Raw genomic sequence first — 24657 nt, 5'->3', positions numbered from 1 at the left:
AAGCAGAAACTGAGCCGAAAATAGAGAATTCAAGCTGCTGCAGTCATCATTCTCACATCTTGGGGAAAAGTAACTGATAAATGGTCAAATGTATCCCTAGTGATATGAGTAGAGTTAAAGGGATGAATCCATTTCACTTTAGTTAGTTCTTTAAGTGTCTCCCCACCTTTTAATGTCAGTAAATAAACATTAAAAGTGCTTAATGTGCAAGGCTAATCGTGATGATAGCACTTTCACTGCTTTGTTTCATTTTATTGATTTTGGTTAGGGGTTTTTGTTTTTTCTTGGTTTTTTTTTTTCTTTTAAAATTTTTTTACAAAACCCTTAAAAACAAACATGAAGGCATATATAAAATACACTTGATTTATGTAAGATAGAATATAAACCACCAGACAAGAAAAATTATTGCAAAATAGATGAAGATGTTCATTTTCTTCACTACCAAGTTCTAAAATAAGAAAGTTTCCTTTAGGTCTTCTAGAATAAGATACTAGCTCTCATTACTTGATGATGCAGAGGTTATTTTTACGTATTGGTTGAATATGGTCTCAAAAGCTTCATCTCTGTGTACCATGGCACCAAACACCAAAGGCTAAATGAGAGGAGAAAAAAAAAAAAACAAAAAAAAAGTCAGTCTGGAAATGAAAAATCTTCCTCTAGGTATAGTTTTGAACAGATTAATAGGAACAGGAACAGTACTCAAAGTGCAATAATAAAGACATAAAAATATTTTTTTCCCCACTAAACTAGTTTCTAAGGTTTGGGGTTTTTTTTACTGCTTCTTAAAACAACCACGGCATAAAATGTATCTGCACAGAGTACTAGCAATGGAGAATATTTCACCTCTCTTTCCATACACTCAGTGAATAGCTTTTACCTGATTGACTGCTGCCTCCATTAAAGGTATCTAAAAATCTGTATCAGTGCATCTTTGTTTCAGCTCACAGAATATTTATTTAGGTAGATGAACATTTTCAACTCATAATTAAGTACTTTTCAGTATCAAACAATGATCAGAAAGCCTGGAACAATGGTTGTGTGTCTTGGAGAAAAGCTATTTATAGGTGATGTTGTTGCTGTGCCACTCTCCATCGTTTTCCAAAGATCATGGAGAACCGGAGAAGTGCCTGAGGACTAGAGGAAAAGCAATGTCACTCCAGTCTTCAAAAAGGGCAAGGAGGAGTTACCCAGGAAACTACAGTCCAGTCAGCCTCACCTCCATACCTAGAAAGGTGATGAAGCAGCTCGTTCTGCAGGTCATCACATGGAAGAAACTAAAGTTATCAGGTCTAGTCAGCATGGATTCACCAGAGAAAATCATGCTTGACCAATCTGACGCTCTGGGGTCAGCACTAGCATCAGTGCTGTTCAATATACTCATGAATGACCTGGATGAGGGCACCAAGTGCACTGTCAGCAAGCCATTCTGTGACTCTGTGATTAGTTTAAAACCAGGTTCAGTCACATCTTAAGAAAAGCTTTGTTCACTCAAAGGGTAATTGAGGCTTAAAGAAACTTAAATCTTTAGCACCATAACACTGAAACATAAAAATTGCATCTGATGATCACACCCTTCCATCCCAAAGCCTCCTCACCCAGAAATGCTCTCAAGTCATCAGCTTTTCATTCCAGAGCAGCCCTCATGCTACTGATGAATAGATGCTGGGGAATGGTCAACGAGGGTAGCAAAACAACAAAATCTTTCTGAAGTGTTAAAGAGTTGAGATGTAGCAGAAGAAGCTAAATGTTGAAATTAAAGTTCTGAAGCCAAACACACAGAAAAACAGACAATTTAACTAAGAACAAACAAAACAACCACTGACGAAAGGGGGAAAAAAAAAAAGGAGTCTTTTTCGTTGGTGCTAGCCAGAGAAGACAAAAAGGGCTTGTAGTCTAGCACAGCAAGACAGATATAGAGCCAGCTACTTACTTTTTGTGTAGATGGCGTTGATACAGCAATACCCATCCCTGATCCCGGGAGAACAGAGAGCACTTTATACTAAAAAATAGAGAAACAAAACAAAACAAAAAACAGAACCATAAAACACAGATGAAAGCTATCTTAATATACTGAACAATTGCAGAAGGTGCTGAGAAGGTTACACAACTTGTCACTGGTGTATCCTCCCAGCCATAACTAACAGACTCCTATATACAAACAAGAAGCAGCCAGACACCATCCTTTGGGCATGGAGTCACTGGGCACAGCATCACCTCTACAGTGAGATGCCCAGGGACCATGCCAGCAGCTGGTTGGTGCAGGCAGGTGGTACACCCCAGCCACATGTGCCAGTGAAAAGTATGTGAGAGTGTGCCTGTGAACACCACCTAAATGTTTCCCTTGAAGTAACGTTCATTCACTGGAGCAGTGAGCAGACCAGAAAAAGTTTCTTCTTCAAAGTTACAAAGACAAACAGGGTGTGTATAGGTTTGGTAGTTTCATTTTGTTTGCTTGGGAGTTTTGTTTGGTTTGAGGTTTTTTAGTTGGTGTTTGTTTTTTTCTATTTGTTGTGTTGTGGTTTTTTGGGGGGGGTGGGAGGGTATATCTGTCTTGTTTGTTTGGGTCTGTTGGGTTTTGTTGTTTGTTTCTTTTAAAGAAAGACTGTAATAATAAGGAGGGATACAGTTGGCTGAATTGGAGAATATCCCAAAGAGGAAAAAGACTCCACACATCTGGTCTGTGTTTCCCACCCTCAAATAAAACCAGGTACAATACATTTTTATGCTTGGCTACATGATCCCTATTTTATCATCACTAAAAACCTACACAGCTGAAAAGGACCTTCATGCCACTAAAGGCCTACTAAGCAACAAGCCAGCATTACTTCAAGTATGATGTTTTAAAATCCATAAATAGTGAATTCCAATGGGAATGTTCAAGTTATGCATGTCGATCACTTTAAAAACACATGATATAAATAGAAGGAACTAATTTGAAAATCTAGAGGTACTTTAGTAGGCATTGGGCTGAGGTGTCTCTCTATACAGCATAATTTAACCTGTGACACTCATGGATACAGGATGTAGAAAGCAGCAGTGTCTGTATTTTAGAACAGGACAAGCTCAGAGAAGGTAACAAAATGTGACATTAAACACCACAGAGAGTGATGCAATACCTCAGTAAAGCCATTAGTGACTTCAGGCTGATAAAACTCAACTGGACATTGTAGTTGTCATACTTCCAGTCACCAATTTCTTGCCTCTTGTTAGTGACAAGAATCTCAACTAGATGAAACTCCAGCCTGATCCAGTCCTACCATTCTAATGATTTACTTTTCTCCACTGAAAATAATCTCTCATCCCTCTAAGGCATCTACTTTGAAAACGGTGCATCAACAGCCAAACAAGTTACATTACACAATTCCTGCTAATAATAAATCTTCTTAATGCCTAAACAGCTCTAGTCAATGCAGGAGTTAAGACACAACACAACTTTAATTTAAAAGTAGTACAGGGGTGTAAGAGTTTACTAAACGACTTCATTTTTACGCTTATAGTGAGTTTGCTTGCACTGAGTCCAAATGGCTAAACAAACAGTTCTGGGAAATATTCTTAATCAAAGGATTACATTTTACTTACAAAATAACATAAGCAGAAAAGCAAAACATGACAAACTGAATAGAAAACCAGCTTTCTCCCCTACCTGCAACACAAAACAGACATACCTTTTGAATATCTGTTATATCCGTTAGCTTTATAACTTTATTTCTTTTAGATGAGCCGGATTTGGAGCTTTCAAAACACAAATAACTGGAATCAAGGAAAGAAAATATTCATTTTTATACAGTAATCTTAAAGTTCACAAAGTTCTGTCACTTCAGAGCAAACACTCATAAATTCTAGCAATTGGCTAACCTGCTAGGAAGCCAGAATCGCACAGAGTGAAAAACCCAAACTTGTATTTCTATTACTGCAATGAACGGTTAAACCTGACAAGCATTTTGAAGACACTCAAGCACATATATCCTTAAACAGTTGCAAATCCAAAAAAGAAGATTAATGGAAAACACATTATTGTGATACAGACAAAAGCTCAGATTTCTAAATGCTAGAGTGTTCTCCATCACTAGGTGACATTGCATACAGATGAGTTTTACTTCCATTCATTCACTCCAGGAATTTCAGTGGAAGACCCAAACAGCAGTGATAACAGTGATCCAGCCCTGGGAGGCTGGTGGGTAAGGATTAACAAAAATAAAAATCAAGTACTAGCTTTGAAACCAAGGCTTGATTTTCTATTTTCTTTTGTTTGCACATTGTTTCAAGGAAGCTACGTTCAATTTGGTTTAAAAAAAGAAAATAAGAGTATATGCCAAATAACCACTAATCACAACTCTTCAAATATACTTAGATTTTAGGTTTCTTTTTTAGTATACATATACTTAGCATGTGAACATCAAGAACTACAGCTACTAACAACTACTACTCTTCATTGCTATACAAACCCTTCCACAGCAAGATCACATTTGTTGAATGTTACCACACCCCAGATTCAGCTCTCCCTCTCTTATGGTGATTTTTTTTTTTTTATTTTAAAGGACATGAAAAAATATTTTTGTTTCAAACCATTGTTAAAGGATTACTTCTAGATTCAAACTTTTTAGTGTCTTAGGTATTCCCTCCTAAGAAATGTGTGGAGTGCAACAACTCACTTTTCTGTGACATAAAGAACTCCATTCCTGATGTAGTCTGTAGGCATCTTCCTATCTCTATTTATCAAGCAACAACGCCAGCCATTTTCACACACTGAAAAAGTCGTAAGAAATGTTACTTTAAGAAACAGACAGACGTTACCCCCCAACAGCTTCCTTATAAAACAGCCACAAACATGAAAATTAAACCAGATACCTGAAGATAGAAATGTTTACAAAGGAAACTGTAAATAAGGTGAGTTTAGACATCACAACATGTTTTAACAATGATCTTTAAAAAAACCCAAACAACCAAAACACCACCCACAGAATTATTCCCTTTGCATTACCACAAAAGGCACACCAGGCTGTGCATTCTTTCAAAGAACTAGAAGGACATGGAATGAAAGACACTGTCTCCATTCATCCTAATTTAAAGCAAGTCTTTTCAATCAACAGCTTATAGCTCTACATTGCACAGAATGGGAATTCAACTTTAAACCTCAGAAAATGCTCTACTACTACAGCCTTTCATTGCATAATACCTGCCAAAGGACGCTCATTTTCTGACAGGTTAAAAACTTCATGAAAATTGCCCCTCTTAGTGGTATGGAAACGACTCGTGTCTTCATCTTTGCTTATTCCAGTTGGGGCACTTGAGCCCACGTAACTTCTGGATGCTGCTGTTTGAAGCTGCAGAAAAACAATAAACACAATTCCAAAATTCGAACAGCAACATTAAACCTGTGGTCTTAAAAATAACTTGGCTAACTACTCTTCCTAAAAAAAAAAAAAAAAAAAAATCTGTAATGCAACAGTTTCACTTAATTATTTCAACAAAGTTAGCTTTCAAATATTACTTTAAACCATTGCTACAGCACACAAAATTCTGATGTGCTACCTGAACATAACCTTTCAAATTGTCAGTCTTTGGTGGACACTGTCTGCAGGGGTGAAAGCACATGGTGCTAAATGCACCTATCTTAAAATACAACTTTCTACAGTAAAGGGTATATACGGTTGTAGCTAAGTCACTGCACAAAGCTCCAGTTATGGTAACAGGAAAATAAGTAACAGTTAATACATTATCATTATTGGTCCATCTTCAAGAGACAGACAAAGCACAAAATATTACTGCACAAAGTAAGTGTAGAAAGAAAGAAGAGCAAAGAAAAAGCCACACAAAACTGCATAAGCTCATTATGAACACAAATACTGAAATTGAAAGGAAATGTTCCACACTAAGATCCATACCTTTTCATGCCCTGACAGCTAGCAGGAAAAGAAACAAACAACAGAAATGTGACAGTGACAAAAATAAAAGAAAATAGTCTATTTAACAGTATAATGTATAGAATAAAACATGAACTGAGTGACACTGCCAGAACTTGCTCACAAAACCAGAGACTACACACAACAAAGGCAATTAAAAAAAGAAGAGTTATCAGTGGTTAGAGCACACCAGTTTATTCAGGTTGCATTAGAGCTATTGATCTTTGTTTTGACATTGTACTGAATTTTGGGTGTTGACTTGTGAAATAAAATCAGAATGGTTGTCAGCATCCTTGAGAGGGGGGAAAAAAAGTAGCATGGAGTTCTCAAAAATGAACTACCTGAGTAAAATCTACTTTTAAACAGAGCTTCTGAAACACTGGATACTGCCCTAGCAAACAAGCCTTGCTTGTCAAAGAACAGAAGGCAGTTTCTTTTGGAAAGCTTGCTTCCATTTGCCTTTTCATCTTGGGAGGGGCACCATACGATTCCAAAGGCTGGCTTTTGTCACTGAAGCATTAACAGTTCTGTTCTCAGCCCTACTGTACACATACAGTTAAACAACTGGCAAACTGACAACATGCAGGCTCAGAACTAAGCCCTTCTTCTGAAAAGGCCGGATGCTGTCGGAAGCCAATCAGGCTTTGCTGCATTTTTTTTTTTTTTTTCCACCTAAGTTGGCAGCATTCAACACTTTGCAGGATTTAGCGCTAACAAAAGAAATACAAAGCAAATGAAAAAATGTGCACTGCAATTGCTGACTAGAAACCAGACTGACAACAGGCACAGCAGAGGGTATTCACCATCCAGCTTTTAGGGCAACTGTAATACAATGATGCTTCAGAGTAAAAGAATAAAGAAAATTGACATGGAAAGCAAATAGTTGATGATAACTGTGCTATTGCTTCCGTTACTGCCCTTCTGTGGTGTCATTAGCATCACTGAGCCCCTGGAACCAAGGAAAGTAACAGCTTCTACAACCATTTGTGTGCACGTAAAAATCAGATGAATTTTCTGAAGGCTTTCTTGGGCAGCTTATTTAGCACAGTATGTATGTAACCAGATGAAGCTCCACGGCCTAAAACATAAAAAAAGATCAGGGCAAGAAATCCAATGTTTTTTTGTATTGGAATGTGAAGTATTCCTGCTTTCTGCTACAATGCTTCCTACCTACTCATTTTATAAATCACAGAATGTTAGGGGTTGGAAGGGACCTCAAAAGATCATCTAGTCCAACCTATACCAGATCACACAGGAACGCATCCAGGGAGATTATAAAGAGATGTTTAAGACTTCAGTACCACAAGCATCCAATGGGTGTAGATGTGAGAAAGTTCTGCTCTTTCAGTTCTGGCCCTTCCTAACACAGGTAAATGTTTCCTCTACCTTTAAAAGCAGCAGCTAATTTATCCATAACCACCCAGGCTTAAGACGGTCTATGGTCATTATGGGGGGAGGGGAAAAAGCATTGCATTTGATTTTGATAAGGCTTAATTCGTAGCTGGGAGTGATTTGATTTGTAATGCTGGAAGAGCCCTGACTCTCTAAAATGTCACCAACAACCTGGGCAGAGGAATACCTGGAGGTATTGCTTTCCACTTGAACTGACATCAGCTTTTGATATACTTCCTTTACCCATCAGATACTGTAGTCAGGATGATCCTCCAAGGACATGGGGTCAGAGTGGTGGTACAAGCAATGAATATTCCATTGTGTCTACGTTTATGGCATCCCATACATGTTGTTTCATGATAAGAAGCGAAAGCAAATGCACATATGCTGACACTCATGTCTTTGGGCTCTTCCTTTTCTATGGGAAAAAAAAAAATCCACCAACCAAAAAAGAAAAACCCTAGTAAAAAACCTTATTAGTTTCTAAATTTTTGTACAAAAACCTATTTTTTTTATACTATGAGGGTTCCAGAAATATCTTATGGGGTAAAAAAGTTTGTTACCGAGACACGGTTGTTTCAAAGACTTTTGGACGCAGATAACGCAGTCCTGCAAATACTTTGCAGGCAGATAATTGAAACCTGTCAACTGTGACACAGCAGTACCAAAATTTGTTCTACTTGTAAAAACTTAAGCTGTAAGGGATAATCATTCTGTAAGTTTATGGATTCAAGTTCAGCAATTCAAAGCCTTTCTAATTCTATGGCAGATCAGAGACCCTGCAAGAGGCTGCCATAACTACTACAGTATGTGAATGATAACCTGCAAATTTGAGAGGAAGAGGAACTTTTAAGCCCATCTGAGCAAGAAAAATATGGGCTATGGACAGCTCCATCCAAGTGTCCATTCACCTCTCTTATCCCTTGGAAAACAGGAGCGAGATACTCATTTTCTATTAGAGACTGTCTTTCCCTACCACTTTCTTCCGAAATACCTACATTTTGCAGCAGTTATTTTACCCTTAACTACTCCATCACCTCCAGAACCTCATATTCCTCCTTCACAGGTTAACACTCGAAGGTTCATGTGTCAATCTCTTTTGGTTTCCAGTTGTGTACTCAGGCTGAATTATTGCTATATGCTGCACATTTTAGTCAGGGAACTTATTACAGTACTCAGATACTAAATGAATGCAATTGGACATTATGATAAAAGGCATTAAGCTAATAAACACTGTATTATTAAACTAACACAAATTCAGGAACATGGAAAAGAATAAACTGCTTTTCAGCTATTATGTCAGGCCCAGATAAATTTATAAACACATACAAAACAACAGTTGAAGATTTAACTATGAGATTTTAACAAAACAAAAATTTATTGTTTGAGTACCAACATGATGACAAAGTAATCTATCATTACCTCTGTTAAAAGGTCATCCAATAAAAATAAACAAAACACATACTGTCTAAAATCTGTAAGCTACTCCATGACTTCTGTTAACACTTATCCCATTAGCAGTTTTGTGTTACAGAAATTGATTATGAATATTCAGAGTGTTATTTTAGTGCACGCTTCACACAATTTCCAGTATAATTTATACACACATTTTGATAATAGATTCCTTTCTTCTGAGAAACAATATCCATATAAAAACTGTGGATCATGAAAAAATAAATATAAAAAAAGAACAGAAGTAACATTGACTGTTAGGATTTAATTAACCTTCCCTTTAATGTGCTCTAGTCACTGGGGGAAAGGGAGAAAGGGATCTAATTTTCAGATGTTAGGAATGGAGGGATGAAAAGATTTATTACCCTTACCCGTCTTGACACTGTAGCATTAGATCTATCTTTGAGCTGAGGATCTGTTGGGAGACTTGTCCAGATGATATAAGGAGTATCATACTTAGCTCTTAGTCTGGGGCATCGTTTGAAGATAAAATCAATAAGGAAAAACTTGATTCCAGCATAGAGTCCTGAATAAAAAGCAATCACTTCAGTACACATGTCAAAGGGAAATTAATAACATCACTATTTTGATCATGTTTTAACAAGTTTATGAATGAAACCAAATTTGGTATCTTCTATCATAGCGCTAAACCATTCTCTCAGGTTTAACATCTTCATTCCTCTTCCAAAGGCAGGAAATTATTTCTTTTCCTCCAATGCCCAGAGTCCTTCCACCCCACCCCAAGTTCTTCTAAACCACCTAATGTAGCTTCGTTTTATACAGAACAACGTTAAAACAGTTCAGACATATATGCCTTATTACCAGAAGCATTCCGAAAACTTTCAACTCCACAGCTCCTTGCAAGAATTTAAATGGCAACAGAGGGCTCTCATGTACTTCATTAAACTATCTTCCACTATGTCCTCTTACTTTATGCAGGGCATTTCCTTGAATTCTACCAGATCAAAAAGGACTTGAATCAATCTCTCAAAACTTCACTGAATCCAATTCAGATCTCTTATTTCTAAGAGTCAGAGTAAAGAATATCATTCTTCAAACATTTAATTAAATTGATGTGTGAAGTGAACCTACGCTTACATTCAATCTAACACAGTTTGAAGTTCAGTTACATGAAAAGGAGCACTCATTTTATCATATAACTACTGTAATGAAGAAAAAAAATGCCCAACAAAATTCTTGGTTCACAGGACATGGCTTCATATAAAAACAAGACAGTCTCATGCTGTAGCAAAAGCCTCCTTTTCCCAGTTCCTAGTTAAGAATTTAAATACCTGCAATTTCACCCACAGAAAGCTCTTCATTTCACCCAGCCTATCCTCCAAGTTTTACAGGTAGTCCCATCAGACCTTTAACTTTTTTCCAACCCTGCCATCTTTGTGCCTTCTATGTTGTCCCACGTATTTCGTTTGCAAGGATGCATGAGCAAAAAATAACCAAAATATAGGCTTCCTGGAAGAAGGCTTATAGCTGCCAGTTTGAAGACCTCTGAGCCTTCAAACTGTTTGCTATAAGGATGATGTAACACCTCATCATAAACTCCTGCTCTTCAAGGACTGAATGCATTATCCAGTCTTTTTCTACCCTATTATGTATCCAGAGATGGTTTTTGAAATGCACATGACAAACATCAAACAATCAAAATACTTTAAAACAATGCATTATTTATTAATGCTGGGTGTTTTTTCTTTAACTCTAAAATCCTCCCTCTGTAGAAGACGTTAAGCTTTAACCCATTAAGGCTAGTTTGTAACAGGTCACTTATTTATTGCATTTACCCATTGCAAGCCCAATAATCCTGTAGGGCAAAAAGCAGGATGCAATAAATGCTGCCCATAGGGCAATGTAGAGCTTCTGTGTTATTTCTGGTTGGACCCACATGAACAAGCTGCAGAGAAAAAGAAATATTTTATTACTAGTGTTCCAGACATTGGTCAAATCTTGTTTTAAGATGGGGGAAAAAAAGACTAACATCAGATAACTTACTTTTTAATTTTTTCCAGTATGTCTGCCATCTTGCCAAAAAGGTTCTGCATAAGAAGCATGAGAATTAGAACTGAGTCCTGCATTATCTGAGGTTTTTCTGTCCACACAATAGACACCAGCAGTTACCTTACTCTGCTGCTAACAAGCAATTCCCAGAAGCGATGTTTTTAAACTAATTTTTAGCCATTACAGTACTTCATAATTAAGAAAAAATAGGATAGCAATATGTGATGACTTCCATCTCATTTAACATCTTGTGCTGCAATTCATGATTGATTGCTAGAAGTGAGGAAGCTATTTGACTCCACTGTCACAACTGGAAAGTGTTTACATCACAGCAAATATTTCAAATTAATCTGTCAATCCAAGAGTTAAGAGCTTCTGTCAGTAGGTAAACAAACTGGGAGTTTCTTCTCACATTGAGTACTGAAGCCTCAGGAAGTGTTTACGGAGCTCATCATCTCAGCTTCTTTAGAAACACACCACCAGATGTTTACCAAATACCCTTTGAGTTACTAGATTCCATGTAAATCCAGCAGTTGTTGATGGAGACATATCCCTGCTCAGAACTAAGGTTATTCAGCCATCCTCTCTAACTCATTCTTACTGTCACAGCATCTGCAAACTTCATCTTCCCAATAAATTTCCAAAGGTGTTCATATAAGCATCAGCACCACTAGCAGAAGGAAGATGAGCATATACAGTTGGCAAGATAATGGTAAACTACATTCAACAGTGACACATCATGAGACATGGTACAAGGTTGCAGTTCAACTGGATGGTGGAGTCACTCAGCTCCTAGGGTACTTCAAACTGATGGAGCTGGCAGAAAACCTACCCTCACCCTCTCCCACACAAGCAATAAAGGCTTGTGGGTTGGTAGTGTCTAAAACAGACTCTCTCAAGAATGTTGTGCAAACAAATCTGAATTAATAGGGCCTCTTTACACCAGTTCTGCAACTTGCATATTTGGGATATAGATCCATACTACAGTACACTGGTAAGATTCATCATCTTATCTACATTATCAAAAGCTCATTTGAAAATATTAAGGGAAAAACTGCCAGAAGCTCCTTCATTCTTCTTCAGACCTTGCTCAGAGCCATGACTGGAGAACCTGAAGTAGTTCTCTGAAACATCATGCTGTTCTCAGAAGTTCTAGGCATCTTACTGAGATCCTTATTACTCATAGGTAACGATCCCCACAAAAAGAAAGCATTGCTTTTTAAAGTGTCTGATTTCGCACACTGCATAACAAAGTACTATGAACTTCCTTGTCCAAGTGCAGCACAAGTACCTGTGCCTTCTGAGCCACATCTAGAACAAGCTGGAACTTTTCAGACACCGTCAGGTCCTCTTTTGGAGGTTCCTTGGGCAAGAAAGAGACAATCCATTAACTTTCAACTCAGCTAAAAAATGAAACTTTACAAAATTCCTCATGACAGCACGACCCTTCCGCAATAGTCCTTTCCCTCTAAACAGTCTCCATCTTACATTAACACAGTACTTCTGCCTAAAGCATGACATGCAAGTATTTATTTAAAAAATGTTACAGAATGCAAGGCTTCTTGAAGATCCCACAGGACCTAACTTGTCCCAAGCTGTCACAATAACATTTACTCCAAAAGTGCCACTCAAGATTGGAATATTTTACAGTGAAACACCCCAACCTACTGCTGTTACTGAAGTTTTTCAAATTTTAAGAGACAAAAAAGGAGTAGTGTCTTTATTTCCACTTCACTCTTCCTCCCTTTTACTGCTGCTGACTTAAACACGGAAGGTTTTGAATATGCAATTTTTAATGCAGGCATACAGGTCAAACAATTAAAGACATACCATGGGTTCAGAAACTTCAGGCACAATGCTCCACTGTATCCTCCAACCCCTAGAAGTTATGGAAATAGTTAAAGAGAGCAAGTACTACTTCACCTGCCAACATGGATTACTTGTAAGACATTAAAAAGTAACTTCCTGCAGCAAGCACTTATGGCTTAAAATAAATAAATAAATCCCCGTATCTACAAAGAACCCACAAAATAACATAAGCACAGGTGGCCAAACACAGACAGCTTTAAAGTTACATGCATTTAAAAAAAAATTAGCTGTGTAGATACAGAATCATTGCTTACAGGTTTTGCAATAGAAGTGGATTCTGTGCACAGAGTAAATAACTGGGAATATTTTTTCCTAGGATTTTTTTATGTGATAAAAATTGTATCAACTTTTTCTGGAGCCTATTTGCTACTGGCAATTTCCAAGTAAGAGTATCAGACAGTAAGCATTAAGAAATAAGAAAATTGTTTTAAATTATGCACATCAAGATCCTCCTCACTATTTTAAGCACCTTGAAGGCAAAACACCATCAGCCTAAAAGAGCATTTTTAAATAATAATCACAGTACAGAAAATCTTTTGGGTTTGGTTTGTTGTGTTTTTTCTGCTGTTGTTCTTGTTGCTGGCTTTTTGGGTTTGCTTTTTTTTCTTGTTTTGTTTTAAAGAAAGGCTTATTTTTTAGTAGAGAATGAACGTGTAAATGGAAGATACTTTGCATAAAGTATGCCACGAGCCACTGAAAAAGGCAGAAGTGCTATTTTAGGCTATAGGTGAAAATTCTGTCCAGGAAAAAGGAGTAGGTTTTAATATTTAAGGTGATGTTCAACTAATTTGAATACTGCAGAATATTTTTATTTCAGAATTTTGAAGTGTTGAGGAATATATCTGAGAACATGCACCATCATTTATGATGATCCAAGTCACAGGAAATGAAGATAATTCCTTGGAACAGTCAAAAATTATAGAAATTAAGCAACAACATAAAGTATATTAGACTTTGAATTTCACTGTGTTAAACTGAACTCATAATGTTAGAAAAGGTAACAGCTTACGATTCAGTGCAAGAATAACAAAGCATCTTTCAAGCAAAGCATGACAAAAGAATAATCTAGTGATTAAGCAAATACCTGGCTATGAGGTAATTTAGGGACAACCTCAAAATTGCTAAAAATAAGAACATGGGAATGGCCCAGCCATGCCATACAGCATTCATGTATATCTGCAGATTAAGAAGGAAGAAAAAAAAGAAGAGAGATGTGGATTACAAACTGCAGTACAGTGAGTTATACAAAATACCATTTCCCACTGTACTGTTAGGTTCAGAATCACAAAAGCCAGACCACAAAAGTCACTAAATTTTAGCAAACCCGTGACAGACAATAGCACTGTATTCATGAATGTGAAGTACAAAGTGCAAGACTGAAGTAAATCTCCAGAGATGACAGTTAAATATTCCTCAACTGCTTGAGAGAATTAATACTTTCAACGCTTCAATTACAGGAAGGTATAAATAAATAGTAAACTTTGAAGTCTGTGAACCTGCTACATGACCATGATACGTCAGACCTCACCTAGGTGAGTTGAAATAATGGCATAGTAGAAGAGTTGTAACAATTAGCCCCTTACAAGGCAATGGGGTAAACTCTTGCTCTATTATTTCAAGTTAGTTAATCCCAAATTTATACTAAGCTTAAGAAGATTTCAGAAAAACAGGCCTTATTTTACCAAAAAAGCATAGATGAGAATTGCTTCAAATAGTATTTTGCCCATTTTACAACTTCTAAAGCTACAGAAACTACAGCCTCCCTGCTGAAAGACATTAGGTTTTCCACTGGTAACCCCAAAATGAAGGACTGCTCTGACTCCAGTGTTCCAGAGCTTTCTGAGTAACAGCTGAAGATCCTTCTTTCAGCTTTTATGTGAAGAATGGGTTTGTCAGGAGAGGTGAAAGAAAAAGGAATAGAATAGAATGGAGTGAATACAGGATGTGGAATTCTCCTTTTCAGTATTTTTTGAGCTGTGCTGCATAACAAAGCATTAAATAAAGCTCTGTAACTTACAGAGAGGGATCACTTAATGAAAAGGTGTGTGACATTTTCACCAAACAAGTTGTACTGGGTTTGCCTGGCAGGGACTACAAGGGTGGCTTCTATGAGAAGCTGCTAGAAGATTCCTCTGTGTATGACAGAGCCAGTACCAGCCAGCTCCATGACAGACCCACTGCTGGTCAAGGCTAAGCTCATCAGTTATGGTGGCAGCACCTCTATGATAACATATATTGGAAGGAGGAAACATTGCTGTGCAAGAGCAATTGCAGCTGGAGAGAGGAGAACATGTGAGAGAAACAACTGGGCAGACACCAAGGTCAGCAAAGAACCAAGAGGGAGGAAGCGCTAGAGGCACAAGTGCAAACGTTCCCTTGCAGCCCTTGGTGAAGACTGTCTGTGGCAGGCTGTCCCCCTGCAGCCCACAAGGTTGATGGTGGAGTAGGTATCCACCAGCAGCCCATGGAGAACCCCACACTGGAAGAAGCCCATGCTGGAGCAGGCTCCTGGCAGAATCTGTTATCCCATGGAGGACACATGTTGGAGCAGTCTGTTCCTGAAGGACTGCACTTGATGGAAAGGAAACATACTGGTGAAGTTCATAAAGAACTATAGCCAGTGGGAAGGACTCACACTGGAGAGTTCATGGAGAACTAACACACTGGTACAAGGGAAGAGTGTGAGGAGTCCTCTGGCTGAGGAAGAAGCAGCAGCAGAGAAAACATGATGAACTGACTGCAATCTCCATTCCACATCTCCCTGCACTGCTTGGGTGGAGCAGCACAGAAACTAGGAGTAAAATTGAGTCAAGAAATAAGGAAGGAACAGGGATTTTATTTCTCATTATCCTACCTCAATTTGACTTATTTCGCCAAGCCAAGTCTGTTTTGCCTGTGACAGTAATTGCCAAATGATTTCCCCTTGTCCTTATCTCAACCTACTAGCTTTTCATTATATTTTATCTCTCTCTAGATGATGAAGGCAGTGATAGAGCAGTTTTGGTGGGCACTTGGCTTCCAGCCAGGGTCAACCCATACCACACAGATTCAGCTACAACTGCTGATAATAATTTCCTTTGATATAAAAATATTTCATGATCAAAAGAATTTATATCATTTAATTAACAATTAGGAGGAAAACAAATCAAAATTCCATTAATAGTTATGCTACTTTGTGGTAGGCAAACCTCCTTACATAGCATGGGAATGCTTGAATTTAGCTCACAGACCAATGTTTAAAAGATACTCAAATCAGGGCATAAGTATGATCCTAATGAATGGCAAAAAATGGTGAATTTTAGCCTCTTATCAAACATGGCCACTATCAGCATTACAGCCCTAGATAACAAGAGGTTTGGCAGAGGCTGAAATAACGTTCTGGTTACAGAACTGGGAGACAGGAGACAAGAAACAAGAGAACAATGCCCAGATCATTCTAAGTTATTTTAACAGTTACAAAACTATGCTACAACCCATAATGGGCAATTAAAGTGGCTTTAAAATATAATGCAAGTGGTATTTTGTGTTAAATGAAATGACACTATTTGCTATGACTTAACTGCAGCACAATCCCTACTCAGATATAGCAGTTTCAGTGGATTTCAGCAAATAATACATTTTTTTAAAGTTCTTATTACCCCAGGAGGAACGGGATAACTTACAATAAAGGCAATAGCAGAAGTGTAGATAGAATACCAGTCTGATAAGGCAGAAAGATTCTTCACAAAATTAGTAACAGGTTTGGCACCTCTCTCTAAATAGAAACCAAGAAAAAACACAACTGTTAGAATTAGCTGGCAGTGTTAAAATTGTTTGTAGATGAAAAACAACCAAATTAGAGAATTAATAGAAATATTCAAGACAAGTAATGATAAAAACACTTATCCAAATTAAGAAAAATTAAACCTATCAACATAACTGAACAATTAGTTAAGTAATGGATTTCCAAAAACTAAAGTGTTATTTAAGACAAAGGTTATGTTTAAACACTTGAAGTACAGACAAAAGTAAACATTACCCTCTACAAGGGTACCTTGGATGCTGATATCAGTCTCTTCTGAGTCCTGTTCATACTACCCTGAAAACCAGTTCATCCCATGTAAACCACTGAGGAACAACTTGCTGCTTCTTGACCAAGCTAGCCTTCTAGCAGGCTAGATACCTCTTGGCTACATTTCTGCAGAAGTCTATTGGTAGCACTTCATTGCTTACTATTCCTAAAGCAACAAACACAGGACCTTCCTGCCCAAAGAAATTTGTCTCTTGCCTCTGCAGACCTTTGGTCTCACAGTAACTGCATGGGATACTAATCTGTGCTGGAAGAAGCACCTCGCCCGTGCGCAGATGCACGCAGCCAGCCAGTGACAGCAAGAGGAGACTATCTTCAGTTCCCTAAAAATCACTTGATCTATACCCTAGTCCTCTAAGCTATTCTGCTTGGTCAAACTAGCTAGGGGACACAAGAAAACACGAGAGGGCTGCTGCAAGACCACCTTTTGCTTCCTCTGCTGGAGCACAGCAAGCCCTAGAAGCATTCACCTTCACTTTCATTACAGCTAACAATTTTGGAAGGCTTTCCTCAAGACAGCTTGCATCTTGCTGTCCTAGTTTGTTTGACTTGAAATTCACAGCTATTCTCAACACATTTCCTATGCGAAGTAATTAAACAACCAGAACTAGATTTACTTGCGCATCAGCAACACAGCCAAAGCAGATGAGGAAGTGAGAGGAGGAGAACATGTAAGGCACTGGAGGAGATAATGGACACAAGCACTGCTTCCATCTGCTCTGTTCCATTAAGCTATGCTGAACCTGCTGGGAAGGTATTTGGAATCTGCTGGCCACAAGGTTCTTGAGAACTCCAGGCAGTGATCAGGCACCCTTGGACAACAGAGATCTAGATTTTGTGGCTCACCTAGGAAGTTAAGAGCTGCTCAAATCTTAAACTTAATGCCTTTTTTAAAAGCTATGCACATCCACCACAGAGAACAGATCATAAGTATCCTCCCAAATGAAACTAGAATGAATACCAGTACTAGAATAAGGAGACCTTACACAGAGATTACAGACCCTTATTTCAACTTCACCTTTCCCTCTACAATTATTTAACAATTTGGAGCACAAATCAGCCTTTTGTTTTGTTTTGCTGAGGCATCAGCATACAAACACTGTTACTTGTGCCACTGCTTACAAATTGACAGAAGTATTTCAAACCACTGGATTTTAAAACACAGCAATCCTCCCAATTACTAAGAACTATGTTTAGTTCCAGAAAATAAAATATTTCAAAGTACTTACTTAATCTTCTCATATTTTCAGTCAATCTGAAAAATAATACATAAAAGCAACTTGTTACATAGGTAAGCAGTGCGCAGCTGTGTACATTCAATCCCTGAAATACTGCTCAGAGTTATAGATTAGATATTTGTGCATAAAGCTTCATTCTTGCCTGTTATGAAATGTGTTTCCAGTAACTACTAAAGCCTACCTTGCACCAGACCGCAGTTTTTGAGAGTCATATGACAGAACATAGTAAATAATACCACTCTTATTCTACGTCAGACAGCATATAAACTTTAAATTTCATGTCTGGCCAAAGCATTCACAAACTTCTTGAAATAGTTCTGTACTTTCAGTTTAATTACTTGTTTTGATCATGAGTTTGCATAACATGTAAATAATTGTAAAACACAACGGAAAAACGTTAAAAACAATACAAAACACAAGAACAATCTGTAAAGAAGCCAACAGTTTCTCACAATCATGCTAGCCATTTACCTTCTCGCACTAAGTGGTTCTTCTGTCTCCACTGTATTCTCTTCTGGCTGAAATCTGAAGTCCTCAACATACTCCCCAAATTTGTCAAAAAACCATTTCTGGAGTCTTGAACTGACTGTGTGACTACGCTTATCTATAAAAAAGAAGCGCTATGTATCAAGATAATATTAGAAGGCATCTTTATCCAAAGCCTGCCCCTATTCCAGTAACACCATGCTGCATTGGGAAGCAGACTTCATACAGCTTTCCTGTCCTTTGCCAACACTCCTCATGGAAATGCACTTCTGCCACTGCACAGAAATCCTGACTGCACTAAACTAAAGGTGATTCCTGCTTTGCTCTAAATATGGGACATGGAAGCATCTTATTACCAGAAATACAGAGCTTACTTCAACATCCTAACAAGTAAGAATTTTCAGCAAACACTGTAGAAACATTTTCCAGTTAGGAGGTTCCTGTAAACAGAATATTGTTGTAAATCTCAGTGCTCCTACTGTGCTGAAGGGTCAGCTCAAGAAAAGTGAATGTAAAGCAGAACACTTCTGAGCAGACAGCAGGACAACCACCTTGCAGCCACACGAATTTGACAGGAAAGGCAGGTGGAAATTTAAGCAAGATTCTGTAAGAGAACTTTTACTACAACTTTTGAACAATTTACAAGCTAGAACGATTGTATATGTGTGATTCTGTATATATATACACATCATAAAACATGCCCTTTTTTTTCTAATGCCAGGTTACAGAAATTATGCTGTATATGCTACCTTCTATATATGGAATATATACTCATACTACTGTCTGAGAAGTCTTAAGTATAGCAAAACAATGAAGTAATGCACACTTTCCATATGCCAGTTTCAGAGGAAAAATATAAGCATATATATATACGGAAATATATATGGAAATAATATAAAATGGAATACATAATGGAGTACATGGCAATAATATAAGGCTAAAATCCTTAATGTAATACAAGTGAGATCAATTCTTCTTTACAATCACTTCCTGCTTTACCTATAGCTCACAAAATCACTGCCTAGAAGGAACAGATGGATCATTCTTTGGAAAGGAAGGTCAATACAGCAATGTCTCAAAGAGGGCACTGGTCACAACTATTCTAGGACCAAACTTCATACAGAACTCTATAAAAACTGAGATGATTAAATAGAGGCATGAAATATTAACCAGTCAACTATAACAGCCAAAACTATACTTTTAAACACGTGACAAAAATCAACTGGTGCCCAGAAAAATAAAGTCAAACTATTTATTAATGAAGGACAGTGGCATCTAGAAAAACAAAGATTTTAGTGACAGTTTACAACTGACACAACACTTCTGTTTGAAAACATATTTATGAAGTAGTTTCCCACATCCAAGCACTTCACAAAGTAGCAAGAAATAAAGAAACAACAACAAGAAAAAAAAATATTTGGAGTATTTAAGACGGAAAAAAATGGCAGGTGGTAGTTTATATAAGAAAGTATTGACAACATGGCAGTAGTGACTTCAAATTTACTCTGCACATTTAAAAGTCTAAGTCTCAAGAGAAGAAAGCTTAAGTGTACTGAACGATTGAGAATCTGCCTCTTGCCTTACTTCTTTCAGAAATGACTATGTTACTGAATTCATTGTAAGCAGCACCTTGAGAAATGTAGATGATGGTGTAGTGTCCAAAAAATGAGTAACTCTTAAACTTGTTCCTTCTCCAAAATATATTTTGTTTTAGAAAAAGGAAGAATAGGGTTAATGGCTTATAAGAGCTTTTTCAGCTGAGAACAAAACAGAATTGAGAGTGGTGAGACACCGGAACAGGTTGCCCAGGGAGGTGGTAGACAGCCCATCCCTGGAAGTTTTTAAGGCTAGGCTGGAGGTGGCTCTGAGCAACCTGGTCTAGTGTGAGATGTCCCTGCCCATGGCAGTGGGGGGTTGGAACTAGATGATCCTTGAGGTCCCTTTCCAACCCTGACAATTCTATGATTCTCTAATATACATTACACCTGTTTTCTTGCAAGACAAGGATCAGAAAGGCATGCAAGAATGAAGTTTTTAGGCAATAGGTTTCATTACATTCTTAAACACTTTACAGTACATAATTCCTTGCTTGCATGTGCCAAGTCAACTACAAAAAGAAATGCAGAAACCTGTTTAGAGAGATAAGAAGCTGTTCAAATTATCTTTTATATTCAGCTTCTTCAGAAACCTGCTTAAGGATCCAGCAAGTTTATGGGGAAGGTTTGGTGTTCTAAAGATCAAAAGAAAGGGGTGAAGAAAATCCATCTGAATCAAAGTGCTAGTAGAGATCTGACCAAGATTACCTGTTCCATTGGCTTGCGCCTGTGGCTTTGCAGGTTGCTGAGCTGCAGTCACCTCTTCTGTCCTACAAATAAAATAAACAACGTGAAATGCTACAGATGAAGAATTTTTTCCCTTTTAGGTGAAGGGAGTACCACAACCTCCATGGTATCCATAGCTGAGGTCATGTAACTATGACAAGAGAAAACCAAACTATCACAAAATTCAAAATACTAATCAAGTCAGGGAAACTCCATTCACTGGAAGGAGAGGTGTGGCTTAGTCATTTCCTGTCACTGACAGCTCAACTTCGCCTTACAACTACTACATAATTTAGTATAAAATTTCACAGAATCACACAGATTCATAGAATGTTAAGGGCTGAAAGTGCCCTAAAGAGATTAGGTCTAATCCCTGTGCCAGAGCAGGGCTACCTAGAGCAGGTTACACAGGAATGCACACAGGTGGGTTTTGAACGTCTCCAAGTGAAGGAGACTCCACTACCTCCCTGGGTAGCCTGCTACAGTGCTTTGTCACACTCACAGTGAAATAGTTTTTTCCTTATGCTTACGTGGAACCTCCTATGTTCCATCTTGTACCCGTTGCCCTTTGTCCTATCATGGGACATCACTGAGAAGACCCCAGGTCCGTCCTCCCACTTGCCCTTCCTGTGTTTATGAGCATGAATGAGGTCATCCCTCAGTCTCCTCCAAGCTAAAGAGATGCAGCTCCCTCAGCCTTTCCTCATGAGGGAGATGTCCCACTCCCCTAGTCATCTTCGTGGCTCTGCGCTGGACTCTCTCAAGCAGTTCCCTGTCCTTCTTGAACTGAGGGCGCCCAGAACTGGACACAATATTCCAGATGTGGCCTCACCAGGGCAAAGTACTACTAGCCACACCCCTTGGAATACACCCCAGGATGCCATTAGCCTCTTTGGCCACAAGAACACATGCTGGTGCATGGTCATCCTGTTGTCCACCAGGACCTCCCAGGTCCTTTTCCCCAGAGCTGTTGTCCAACTGATCAGCCCCCAACTATACTGGTACATGAAGCTGTATTTTCCCAGATGCAAGAATCTACATTTGTCCTTGTTGCATGCCATTAAATTTCTCCCCATCCAACTCTCCAGCCTCTCAAGGTCTCACTGACATAGCCTTCAGGTGTGTCAACCACTGCTCCAATTTACTGCATGACTCATGCATTTGATTTCTACATACACTGCAATGCCTGTCAGGAAAACTCTTCAGGAACCCAAACTTTTCCTTCAATAGCAAATAAAAAGAGATTCCATAACACAAGATAATAACCACAGTGCTGGAACAAACCCCCAGTTTAAAAACATGGACCTTGAATTCTGCCATTGTTACTAGAGTCAAACACCAGTCACCTTCACAATGAGAGAAACAAGTTTTAAGAATTATTTAAAATGCTATGTTTTAAGCTCTTGAAATGCAGCAATAGCAACCAATATTAAAAATACCTTTTTCAAAATTTGTAAAATTGAAATAATGGTCTGAAAACCAAAAATATTCTAAAAACATATGGCAAGTATCAGGCATCATTGATCTCATCTTCCAAAATGAATCAAGAATAATATTCTCATCCATTAAAAGTGAATAGATTTTGGAATGACAAATGCTTTTGTCATTCTACACACGTGCAAGGCCTTAAATTACATTTGCCCTATCCACAGCCTCCAACTGCCAACTTCTCCTGAGAATACTTCATGCTTCAGTCCAAAAGTTGTCAGTTACTCATGTAAATAGCCTACAGATTTTTTTTTTTAAATGAAGCAGCAGTTTGACAACATAACACCAGCTGCAGCAAGCTTTACTTGACAGGGATTTGTATGACTGAAAGAATTACTGCTTGAAACAAAACCATGTTGGTTATGCAATTTCATTATCACTCATTTATCAGACAATATAGGTGCTTTCAAACATTCCCTAATCTTTTGCCCCTCAGGAAGGCAACCAAGTAAGATGTCAGTATATGGAGAGTGAGAAGAGGGATCCCACTGTATTGTGCAGACTGCAGCAACAAGGACAGATAGGTACTTTCCTCTCCTGACAGCCCTCTGAAGTACATTAAGGAAAGATCTCGCTGTTACTGCCTGCACACAGGAAAGGCTACAGAAAAGAACACACTAATGTGTTCTGTCTTGACATCAGCATACATCAATGAATAATGATTGAGAAACTACAGAACTAATTACCTCTCCCTTCCTAAGGACTCCCCATATTTAATGAGCTTTCCACATCCTTGTTCATTTCTGAAAGGAACATTAAGAAATAATTTACTGATTTATAAATTATAACTGGACATCTATCAGTGTTAAGAAGCTGAATTTGACAGTTTCTGCTTTCAAAGCTATTTTTATTCATGCCTCTAAAGGATTTTTTCCACAATGGCTTCTCTATTTGAGCAACTCTTTTCGAAAGCCATTCAAAATTTCCTCAGTTTACTTTTTCTAGTTAAGCTTTAACTTTGTTTTCTGTGCCTTTTCCCCAGTTTTTATACAAACCATGGGTTCCTCAACCAAAAACTTCCTTTGCTTGTTATTTCCCCAACACACTTGCATGTCCTCTATTTCCAGCTCTGTCTCTCTAAAGACAAAAATTAGTGCAATTAACCTTGCACAAATTATTATATAGCAACGCCTTCATTATCAAGCTTGTTACACTATATAGGTGAACATTTTCATCTGCATTCTGTTACTGAAACCATCTTTCACTGAAGCTGAAGACACGTTTAAGTGGAAAGGAGATAGCCATTCACAAACAGGTTCACACAGGCAGAAGCCAGTTATTCAATCTGTTCTAGTCATGTAAAGGCACTTCAGCGGTATTACACCTGAATGGTTCCAGTGACAAAGCTGAGATGGCATCCCACCACTGCCAGCCTTGAGAGCCTTCACGCTGGGTCTTCCTTTGACATGCTGGGATATATTTTCAGAAAGAGCAAAGCGTCATTACTCCCCATGTTTCTTGAGGAAAAAAAAATAATCCAAGAATCTCATCCAGAAGTAGTTGTGGATAGCACCTCACTGGGCTCCATCAGGAGTGTGTGATGGCTTGGTACTCTTATTTTCTTTTTTGGCAATGTCCTACTTGCCATCTGCCTTTTACTCCTTCCCCATGAAGGACCTAACCTTTACGAATCATCAGGTTAATGACAGCTCATTACTGCACCTGTGAATCAGGTTATAATTAGCCACTTCAGACAAATATGGGCCAGGAAGCTCAGAATTCATTGTTTAGGCTTGCACACCCACTGGGAAACTCCATCTCAAAACCAGGTCATGTCAAGACCACTGACAGAGGGGACAAATTACCTTTCTTGCAGTTTCTGAACCACCCTTCATGCCAGAGATCAGTTAAAAGGATGGAAAACATAAATGGTCCCCAGAACAAGGCAAAAGACAGTGTTTCTATGAAGGCTTTCTAACCATGGCCTGCACTGAAGAAAACAAGCTGCACTGATTCCTCTGGGACCACGCTCTCAATCCAGAAAAGAGGTGTGCATGGTAACATCAACAGACCTCCTACCTGAGGCTAGGTCATGTTTATGCAACCAGAGCATTTAAAATCACAGGTTAAAACAGTTAAGAGCCATCTCAGTCAATGAAGAAGACAAACACAAATGTCCTTTTTAAAAAATATCCTGAAGTCAGAGAGGCATGAATGTTAGAGCAGTTCACACTCAGCACACGCCGGTATACTCAACGCTGCCCCACACAATAGCACCAAAGCATTTTTTAGCCACAAGTATGACACAAAAGTTAAGGGAACCTGGAGCCATTTACCTTTAATAAATATTTTGGTTTGTGCATATTAGGCCTTGAATACAGTTGCAATTTGAGGTGTATGCAAATGAAGACCGTATCTCAACAACTGGTATTGCCTCCAGAGCAATCTCAAACTGAGGCATCTTCTCAATGAACAAAATCAGCCATGCT

General features: G+C 38.3%; 1 protein-coding gene across 1 annotated transcript in view; it reads right to left on the bottom strand.

Annotated features, from left to right (window-relative positions):
- Window positions 1–490: 490 nt before the first annotated feature.
- GRAMD4 (GRAM domain containing 4) overlaps window positions 491–24657 on the bottom strand; it is a 44079-nt gene continuing 19912 nt past the window's right edge. Inside the window, exons 4-18 of the mRNA XM_054399689.1 lie at window positions 20723–20784; window positions 18405–18537; window positions 17925–17950; window positions 16289–16380; window positions 13711–13802; window positions 12588–12636; window positions 12049–12120; window positions 10752–10795; window positions 10544–10653; window positions 9119–9273; window positions 5177–5324; window positions 4653–4746; window positions 3666–3750; window positions 1931–1999; window positions 491–592 (exon numbers count right to left, since the gene is read on the bottom strand). Of these exons, the coding sequence (XP_054255664.1) occupies window positions 491–592; window positions 1931–1999; window positions 3666–3750; window positions 4653–4746; window positions 5177–5324; window positions 9119–9273; window positions 10544–10653; window positions 10752–10795; window positions 12049–12120; window positions 12588–12636; window positions 13711–13802; window positions 16289–16380; window positions 17925–17950; window positions 18405–18537; window positions 20723–20784 (1333 nt within the window). The remainder of the gene's footprint in view (window positions 593–1930; window positions 2000–3665; window positions 3751–4652; window positions 4747–5176; window positions 5325–9118; window positions 9274–10543; window positions 10654–10751; window positions 10796–12048; window positions 12121–12587; window positions 12637–13710; window positions 13803–16288; window positions 16381–17924; window positions 17951–18404; window positions 18538–20722; window positions 20785–24657) is intronic.

Source organism: Indicator indicator, chromosome 3, assembly GCF_027791375.1.
Source record: "Indicator indicator isolate 239-I01 chromosome 3, UM_Iind_1.1, whole genome shotgun sequence".
In the NCBI taxonomy this organism is placed as follows: domain Eukaryota; kingdom Metazoa; phylum Chordata; class Aves; order Piciformes; family Indicatoridae; genus Indicator; species Indicator indicator.
Note: the sequence above shows the minus strand (reverse complement) of the source record. Positions and strands in the feature narration are given on the sequence as shown.